The 9687-nt window shown below is 44.0% G+C and overlaps 4 protein-coding genes across 4 annotated transcripts; 1 reads left to right on the top strand and 3 right to left on the bottom strand.

The window, feature by feature from the left end:
* Positions 1 to 1532: 1532 nt before the first annotated feature.
* On the top strand, positions 1533 to 2915 carry LOC120446853 (neurofilament heavy polypeptide). Its single transcript, XM_039628045.1, has 2 exons — positions 1533 to 1587; positions 1666 to 2915. The coding sequence occupies exons 1-2, from the start codon at positions 1533 to 1535 to the stop codon at positions 2913 to 2915; spliced, it is 1305 nt and encodes a 434-aa protein (XP_039483979.1).
* An 826-nt stretch (positions 2916 to 3741) lies between these two features.
* Positions 3742 to 4206, bottom strand: LOC120446884. The gene has a single exon (XM_039628095.1). It carries the CDS (start codon positions 4204 to 4206, stop codon positions 3742 to 3744), a length of 465 nt encoding a protein of 154 aa, XP_039484029.1.
* Positions 4207 to 4599: 393 nt separating this feature from the next.
* Positions 4600 to 5661, bottom strand: LOC120444851 (extensin; the record flags this gene model as incomplete). Its single annotated transcript, XM_039624811.1, has 1 exon — positions 4600 to 5661. A coding segment is annotated over exon 1 (1062 nt), but the record flags the coding sequence as incomplete, so codon positions are not given.
* A 470-nt stretch (positions 5662 to 6131) lies between these two features.
* On the bottom strand, positions 6132 to 7358 carry LOC120446779 (serine proteinase stubble). The gene has a single exon (XM_039627925.1). It carries the CDS (start codon positions 7356 to 7358, stop codon positions 6132 to 6134), a length of 1227 nt encoding a protein of 408 aa, XP_039483859.1.
* Between the last annotated feature and the right edge of the window lie 2329 nt (positions 7359 to 9687).

Below are 9687 nucleotides of genomic sequence, written 5' to 3'. Positions count from 1 at the left end.
TATGGGAAATTAAAGGAATCTGTAAAGTGATCAAAATTCGACTAATTGTTGAAGGGTGATAATAACGATCTACCAAAATGGGTCAGCACCCACATTTTGCAAACAGTTTTTCGCATCGCATTTAGGATGAAGGAGCCAAGCGGCATCAGCAGTTTTTCCCAGTTCGTTCTCTCTTACCGACGACTTTCCTTCACATGCCAGCACAATTGCCTTTGTCCATCTTGGCCGGCTGTCATCTGGCTTTTCTCCACATTTCCCTGTCTGCTGGCCGGTTTTGCTCTGGCTCTCGATTCCGTTTGCATTATGTACCGGGCACTTCGTGCTCCGTTTTTCTGCGGCCTGCATTGTCCGAATGTAAATTCCGCTGCCTTGAGTCCGCTCAGAGTTTACGGTTCGAAGAACTAAATGTCAACAGTTTTCATAAATCTGCCACTGGTGGTGGACATCATCAGCTCAGCTCAGGTTCCACCCCCCACGCCCCCCATTCCCATTCCCAATTTTCATTCCCATTCCGCCCATTGCCGTGACCCGAAGTCCTTGGTCCGGAGCTCGGACTTGGTCTACTCAAAGTTATCTTAAGTGCTCCGAGTGGAAACTGTCAGCCGTGCTGTTCTGTGCTTGTTTGCTCGCTGTTTGTTTACTGCTAGCTGACTCTTGGTCAACTGTTTTTGACAAGCTCTTTAATATAAATCACTTTCCCAAATGGTTTTTCGAATTAAATTTTCAATTTACCCCACAGCGATGGCAATGTTTTCTCTAAGCAGATAAATGCATTAGCCATGCATAAATCTGTGTGCTTTGGTGCTTAATGTCCTTTGCCAGCAAGTCGTTCTTATTATAATTTGTTTTTGAAGTTCTCATTTGTTTTGTATAAAGGTGTCTATTGACGTACTAAATAAATAAACAATATTAAACATACAACATTCTTACCATCGGTGTAAATTGATTTTTTGGTTATTTTTAAAAGAAAATTTCCATTCTTAATTAATGGTTTTAGCCGAACCTTTGGAACCTAAGAATATTTGAAAATCAATGACGGCTTGTTTTGCATACCCCGGAATTTCTTGGCAATTACTTTCCATTAGCAGGGCATTGTAATGCTAACCACAACTTTCAACTTTCGCTACTTTTGGCCCAGCCAACGAAAACACAAATTGGCCAAGGCTCGACCGAGGTGGCACTACAATAATATTTTATGGCACAGCATTAACTTGGCCATTGACAGGTCCAAATCTAAAACCATTGTGTCTTGGCCAAAAGTGCCGTTGCCCGGCATTCGATTCAGGGAAACCAGTTCTCAGCGACAGTGAAACATCAGCTCGTCGCGATTCCACGTCCATAAGATGTTTGATTTTAATCGCGTCGAGCATGGATGGAGTTTACTGTGTTTTCACATTCCTAGAACATTGCCAAACATGAATCGTCAATGCAAATTAGTTGCGGAGTGACCCAAATCGGATGGCCATAAAATTGGTCGAGAGGTCCAAAATCGGTTTAGTCGTAGCCAACGCCTAAAATATGTATTAGCCAGAATGAAGCTGCCACTGCTGCTGTTGCTAATCCAGTCTAGTGCCCTTGTGGCCAGAGGTAAGCCCCCGAAAAGTGTAGTGTTTAAGTGAAAGTACAGTGCACACCCACACCTGATGACCCACACCTTTTTCGCAGCCACTCCTGCCAGGCACTGGCGTCGTGCACCCACCCATGGAGTTTTCAATGTGGATGTCTATGCCTACAATAAGCCGCGGATGAACCTGGTCCGTCGCCAAGCCATCGAAAGTCGATCCACACAGGATGCTCCTCCACTGGATCACATGCTGCAGCAGATCTCCCACCACAGCCGACGATCCACGGAGCAGAGGTCCCACTACAGGAACCTTGACGAGGACATGGAGGTCCTGCCAATGCCAATTGCTGTGCAGCAACAACCAAGCGAGCTGAACAAAACAATTGAGAGTCCGGCCATAAACATGCAAATGAACATGGCTAAGCACGCACGGGAGAATTTATACTCGAACGAGTTCCATGTGCAAAGTGTAGGTACCAAGAAGATAGTGCAATTGAATACCCTGACCATCGACCATGAGCGTAAACCAGTCGACGAAGAAGTTATGACCCAGAAGCAGCAGGAACAGGAGCAGCAGGTTCAGCAGGAGCCGCTGAAGGTGAAGCTGACACTGCCAGAGCTTGCCGAGAACAATGCAGAAGCAGCTGAAGTCCTTCCTGCAAGGAATAAAGTTGAAGAAGTAAACGCCGCGGGGACAGCTCCTGCGGGGGAACCGTTGACAAGTGTGAAGAAACCCATGGCCCCGAGCGAGACAATTATCGATAAGCCATCGACAGGAATGCAGCAGGTTGTCAGCCCGACGACAGCGGAGAATGCCGATGACACCGGCACAATGGCTCAGTCCGGCAAAAGAAAGAAGGACGAACCGAAAGGCAGACCGCCTCGTCCGAAGAGCAAGCGGAAGCCAAAGCCAACAGGAGGAGCACCAGCGTCTAATGAAACTGAAATAAAGATGACAGCGAACCGAGTTGTCACTGCTGCAGTTCCTGGTGCTCTTCGTCCTGAAACTCCTGAAACTAACCCCATCAGGGGACCAGCCACTGGCCCTTTAAATGCGAAGCAGCCGGCAAAGGAATTGGCAACACAATCACTATCGCCGGAAATCAGCACGCATCGTCCTTTGACAACGAGGAGTGGTGGCAAAGGCAAAGGCAAGGGTAAGGGCAAGGATAAACGTCGCCAGGGCTCCCAGAGACGTCCTGCAATCGCTGGCGTAATGGAGGAGGAAATTGAAACTACGACAAATTGGTGGCAGATCCTTCCATATGCGGAAATTAGAAAATTTTTGAATACAATTTACGATACCATCGCCGATGATGGCGACGACGAACGTGCCACGGTTGATGTGTGACACCAAAGTATTCGTTGGACTTGGGGTTTTTTTGGGGTTCCGGTTTTAGTGTTTTTAGAGGGTCCGACCAAGTGACGAATTGAATTTCCGCTGGGACTAAACTTGAAGTACTGATCAAATAGCAAGTGCGTCCAGGCTGTAAATTGATTCGATTCCGATTGGCGTTTTATGCTTACCATAACTAAAAAGTAAAGAGAAAATAGAAAATAAAGATTTTTGAATCCATCATAGATGCTATACAAAAACTATCAAGGCGACTTTATTGATTTCCCCACCTTTTACCCACTTTCCCTTTTAATGCAAATCTTTGCACCCATTAATCATCATAACCATCATTTCACAGTCATCAAAGCCAGCATTTAATGCGGGCTGCTGGGTCAACAAAGATGACTTAATTAAAAGTCCCCCGATCAGAAACAATAACTCGGCTGGGCACTTAAAAACCCATCCATTCATATTTGAATAAACAAATAGAGAACTGAGAACAGAGCCCAGTCGGTATACTTCTAGTCAAACAACGCGCAGACAGCTTAATGGGCATTAGACCCCAGACCTGTGGCATTGCGGGTTAAAGTTGAAAGTGGTCGAACGGCTTCGATGCTTTCATTCCCAGTCCCGAAAAGTTCACGGCAGGTAAAGCGTGAATCGAGTCGACATTAATGAGCTGCGATTTTTTTTTATGACTGCGGAATGAATTTCACAGTCTGGCTGCCTGCGTCCAGTGAGTCCAGTGAGTCAGCCTCAATAAATCTTGGCCGCTGATTGCTTGAGCCTAATGAGAGATGATTATATAAATGATTAAAGCACATTTATTCATTTCGGATATTTATTGAACGACCAGCAAGATAAATTTCTGTTTACTCGAGTGATTAAAAGTGGCTCGTCGCCAAAGTTTTCTTTTTCGCCTTAATCTGCGTCTCGACTTGGGCTCAATCTCTGCCAGAATAAACAGCTGTGGTCCACCAACGTTGTGGTTCAATTCGAAAATGTTCTGACCAGCAGTTGAAAGTGGTGGTGCTTGGGTGGTGGTACTTTCCATTTTCTGTACAAGAGGCACACTGAATGCGTGGCCATCGTAGAAATGCAGTTGCCAGTCACAAAGATTCGGAGTCAGGCTACACTTCACGGTGGAGTTGGAAGCAATGAGATTCGCCTGGGTCACATTCAACACCCTGAGTTGCTGCAGTGCCTCATCTGGATGCACTGGGGCACCTTCACACCATCGATATAAAACGCATAATTGGAGTAAAATAATCCACGGGTTTGATCGAAAGAACTGGACGGAGCTCATTTCAATTTCACCTACCACCTCTTCAGGAAGCCGAACTTGGACTGGTGGTCTTACTCAAATTGATCAGTTGGAGTGGGGCAACTGAAACCAGTTTGCTTGAATAGGTTCGCTTGGAGTGTTGTCATCATTGTTATGTCAAATGAAGTATCGATAAAGTTTTAATTTTCTTTTTCTTTGAGTCATTTTGGACTTCAGGCAAATGAATTATGTGATTTTTTGCTATTACATTTGTAAGCCTAAAATAATTTCTCCTGTGTTATTTAAAGCTTATTTTTCTTTAATAAATTTTAAACAGAAGTAACATTTTTATCATGTTTTATTAATGTTTATTTAAAAGTTTAAATTAACAAACATTATTATTTATTTCTTCTCAGTTTTTTTTTTGTAAGATTTTTCTTCTACTGGACTTATCAAGAGCAAAGGTCTTCCATTTTCGTCCGACAATCTTACGAACTGAGCTTCTTCTGGCCTCATGCACAGGCGCGGATAATAGAAGCAAAGAGAGGTCACTGAGTGAGGCATGGTTTCAATCGATAGCTTCTTTTCCGGATACAACACGTTACTGAACTTGTTGTTTACTAGGTGCACCGATTCAATTATTTGACACTCTGGAGTGTGAGGGAACAATAAGCATAGATCATGATCTCTTAATGTGAGTGTTGTTTCCGTTGTTGCGTCCGTAGTTGCGTCCGTAGTTGCGTCCGTGGTTGCGTCCGTTGTTGTGTCCGTAGTTGCGTCCGTAGTTGCGTCTGTTGTTCCGTCCATAGTTGCGTCCGTTGTTGAATATGTTGTTGCGTCCGTCGTTGCGTCGGTTGTTTCTTCCGTAGTTGTGTTCGTTGTTGTGGTCTCAGTTGTTGCCTCCGTGGTTGAAATCACTGTTGTTGTATCTGTTGGTGATTCTGTTGCTTCAGTTGTTGTTTCTTCCGGCGGTTCTGTAGTCGTTGGCTTCGTTGGTTGTTTCGTTGGTGGTTTTGTTGGCAGCTTTGTTGGTGTATTTGTTGGTCGAATTGTTGGTCGTTTTGTTGTTGCCTTTGTTGGTTTTTTCGTTGGCAGCTTCGTTGGACGTTTCGTTGGTGCCTTCGTGGGCGAATTTGTTGGTGCATTTGTTGGCGGATTTGTTGGAGGATTGGATGGAGGATTGGTTGGCGGATTTGTTGGTGGATGTGTTGGTGGATTTGTCGGTGGCGCATAAGGGGGGAATGGGTAATAAGGTGGCGGTGGGTAAGCCAACGGATCATAGTATCCATATAACGGCGGCCAATAGTCTTCAGGAACAGGTCGTTCTTTTTTTTTGTGATTACTGACATGGCCCGTGGTGGAACCGGTGAATTTTTTAATAAGTCCTGAAACATCCCATATAGGAATTCGCACTTGGACCTGAAAGCCGGTGGCGAACGTAGAAAGCCATGCTGCGGCTAGGCAGACCCAGATTATTAAACCTCCAAACAGCTTCATGCTGCCAGAATACTGAAGTGGAGCGTTCTTTAGAGTCTTTATATACTCCATGATATTTCATAGAAGTTGAGAATTAAGAATAATCGATCTCAGCTTTGAAGGTACTTTTGTGATGTATCGAGATGTATCAGATGGCTCCACTAACGACATCAATTATTTTACTACATACTTGTTTTGGACATAATCTTCGTATCTATCAACTAATTGATTTGTTCTCAGCCATCACTTTTTCTTATCAGATTTGGTTTTTCAGCATTGTTGTCTTTTTACGGTTCGAATCTGGAACAAGTTCTTCTTGGCTTGGATGTTACTGATAACAAAAACTATAGCGCGTTAATCGCAATGATTTGAGATAACTAAATAAATAAAAATTCTGGAAACACAAATGAAAATCTTTTGAGGCGTTTTCAGCTCTTGTTAATTTAATTCAAATTCCATTTTCAATTGTAAACTTCAATTTAACAGAACATTTAAAGTCTTTGATTATTTCGTTTTTTAATTAACTTGTAAATATATTTACTTCTGGAAGGATTCTTTTGTCGTGGTGGCACCGATTTCCAGGATTTTTCCTTTGACCTAAAGGGCCGTTGTGCTTCATTTAAACGAAAAGAGCTACTTGACACGCCTCCTGGCGATATAAGAAGCATGGGCTTGCCAAATCCATCGACTAAGCGAACATATTGGGCTTCTTCTGGGTGATCGCATAGGCGAGGATAGTTATGGCACAACGTCGTCACAGACTGTGGCGCCGATTGCACTGAAAGTTGTAGATCAGGACGAAGAAAGCCAGAAGACGCTGGCAGTCCTTCTAAACTGAGCACCGTTGGAGTTGAAATGGGGCTACTCTGGAACTGACTATGATGGAAACGTAAAGGAGTGACTGTTGTAGCTCGTAAGATGTTGTATTTTCCTTTTAGTCGGGAAGATACTGATATGCTAGTTGTTGATGATCCTGTAGTAGAAGAACCACCAGTGGTCGATGAGCCTCCTGTTGTAGATCCACCAGTGGTCGATGAGCCTCCTGTTGTAGAAGATCCACCTGTGGTCGATGAGCCTCCTGTTGTAGAAGATCCACCTATGGTCGATGAGCCTCCTGTTGTAGAGGATCCACCTGTTGTTGAAGATGGCTCTATTGTCGTTGATTGTTCAGTTGTTGAATTGGTTGTAGGTGCGACTGTAGTAGAAGTACTCGTGGTAGTTTTTGGCGATTCCGTTGTTGTGGACAAAGTCGTAGAAGTTTTCCGTGTGGTTGTTGTTCGCCTGGTGGTTGTAGTTGTGGTGCTTCTCCTTGGTTTTCGTGTTGGCCTGGGTCTAGGTCGATTTGGAAGCGGTGGTCTGTGAGGCCGCAGTGGCCTTAGTGGTCGCGGTGGACGTGGAAGAGGGACTGGAACCGGTACAGGCACGGGCAAAGGTTCTGCGGCCATCAGATCATTTCCTGGAAACATTCCATGTTTCTTGTTGTAAAATTCCTGCATGATCGCGCTGTAATAGGCGTCCCAAGGCACGGCTGTGGTTGGCTTTTCAGGCGCCACCTGTGGTGGTTTTGTGGTACTTGTAGTACCAAATACATTGGATATGCGCGAATACAAATCATTCACATCCCAAAGTGGAACATTTAATCTAAATGCTCCATCTGGACTATCACTCCATACTGTGGTTGTGACCAATAATATAAAAAAGGCGTGCAACGAAAACATTGTCGCGAATCGAGGAGTTCACCCTAATGCCTAGATCCAAACTAAACTTGCAACCAAGTTGTTAATTCGTTTTTATAGACATATAGATAATAAACCACTGATTATGCCCTAGAGCCAAACACGACCCAAGAGCTTTAAAAGTTAAAACAATTGAAAAACCAGTAAATTCTCTGTGTGTCTGCGATGAAAGCAACAAAGATCTGCGTTCTTTCTTAGTCATGATGTTTTCATGCCGCTTTCTATTTAAGAGCTCCTTTTTTTCGTTTTTCCAAAATAATCTTAAATTCAGTCGAGATGCATCGCAAACTGTGTGACAAATTATTGTAGAAGTAAATAATTAAAAGCTATATTAATAAAATTTATTAATGGAGTGCGCAACTCGATCTTAATTAGCAAACACGCATTTAGAATTGCATTTGCACTGGATATGTATACTTAATATTCCCTAATATTTAAATTGTCAATGTAGGTACTAACGTAAATGGCTACCATACGATAAATAATAAGAAATAATCATTCTTGCACTTTCTGTTTAATTTTTCTTCGTGTTTTGTAAAACAAAGTCAATTTTACCCGCATTTAATAGAATATGTTACTTATTCCTATGGGCTCTGCTTATAGCTCGCCACAAAGCAGGCAGCTTTTGAGAGTAAGCGGATCGTCCTTCAATTGACGAAATCAACAATGAGGGCTTTCCATGCTCATCAGCCAAAAGAACAAATTGGGCTTCTTCAGGTTTCAAGCAAAGGCGGGGATAAAAGTGGCACAGCGAAGTCACGGACTGGGGCATTGATGTTATAGTCAGTTTTTGCTCGGGCTTAAAGGCAGCGCCTACTGGCTTGGTTTCAGCCATATTAGATCCAATTGTTTTAAGGTTTGCTGACTTTCCAGATTGACATTTAGGAAGCTGTGGATACTCAATGCAAATTGAATCTTGGGTTATTGAAGATTCTGTGGATGCTGGAATAGCTGTGGATGTCGTTATACTACCGATTGTAGTAGACGTCGGAATTGCTGTGGAGGTTGTCATTGAATCTGATGTACTTGCAGTGGATATTGGGATTGCGTTGGATGTTGTAATACTTTCGGTAGTTGTGGATGTTGTAGTACTTTCGGTTGTCGGACTTGCAGTGGACGTAGTCGTAGAATCAGACGTTGAGGATGTTGGAATTGCGGTGGCTGTGGTAGTACGTTCAGTTGTTGTGGATGTTGTAGAACTTTCGGTGGTCGGACTTGCTGTGGAAGTTGTCGTTGAATCTGATGGACTTGCAGTGGACGTTGTCGTAGAGACCGAAGTTGAGGATGTGGGGTTTGCGGTGGATGTGGTAGTACTTTCAGTTGTTGTGGATGTAGAAGCACTTTCAGTTGTTGTGGATGTTGAAGAACTTTCGCTTGTTGGACTTGCAGTGGACGTAGTCGTTGAATCGGATGTTGAGGATGTTGGGATCGCGGTGGATGTTGTACTACTTTCAGTTGTTGTGGATGTTGTAGAACTTTCGGTGGTCGGACTTGCTGTGGAAGTTGTCGTTGAATCTGATGGACTTGCAGTGGACGTTGTCGTAGAGACCGAAGTTGAGGATGTGGGGTTTGCGGTGGATGTGGTAGTACTTTCAGTTGTTGTGGATGTTGAAGAACTTTCGGTTGTTGGACTTGCAGTGGACGTAGTCGTAGAATCGGATGTTGGGATCGCGGTGGATGTTGTACTACTTTCAGTTGTTGTGGATGTTGTAGAACTTTCGGTGGTCGGACTTGCTGTGGAAGTTGTCGTTGAATCTGATGGACTTGCAGTGGACGATGTCGTAGAGACCGAAGTTGAGGATGTTGGGATCGCGGTGGATGTTGTACTACTTTCAGTTGTTGTGGATGTTGTAGAACTTTCGGTGGTCGGACTTGCTGTGGAAGTTGTCGTTGAATCTGATGGACTTGCAGTGGACGTTGTCGTAGAGACCGAAGTTGAGGATGTGGGGTTTGCGGTGGATGTGGTAGTACTTTCAGTTGTTGTGGATGTTGAAGAACTTTCGGTTGTTGGACTTGCAGTGGACGTAGTCGTAGAATCGGATGTTGGGATCGCGGTGGATGTTGTACTACTTTCAGTTGTTGTGGATGTTGTAGAACTTTCGGTGGTCGGACTTGCTGTGGAAGTTGTCGTTGAATCTGATGGACTTGCAGTGGACGATGTCGTAGAGACCGAAGTTGAGGATGTGGGGTTTGCGGTGGATGTGGTAGTACTTTTAGTTGTTGTGGATGTGATAGTACTTTCAGTTGTGGATGTTGAAGAACTTTCGGTTGTTGGACTTGCAGTGGAAGTAGTCGTAGAGTCGGATGTTGA

This window comes from Drosophila santomea, chromosome 2R, assembly GCF_016746245.2.
Source record: "Drosophila santomea strain STO CAGO 1482 chromosome 2R, Prin_Dsan_1.1, whole genome shotgun sequence".
NCBI classification, from domain to species: Eukaryota; Metazoa; Arthropoda; class Insecta; order Diptera; family Drosophilidae; genus Drosophila; species Drosophila santomea.
Note: the sequence above shows the minus strand (reverse complement) of the source record. Positions and strands in the feature narration are given on the sequence as shown.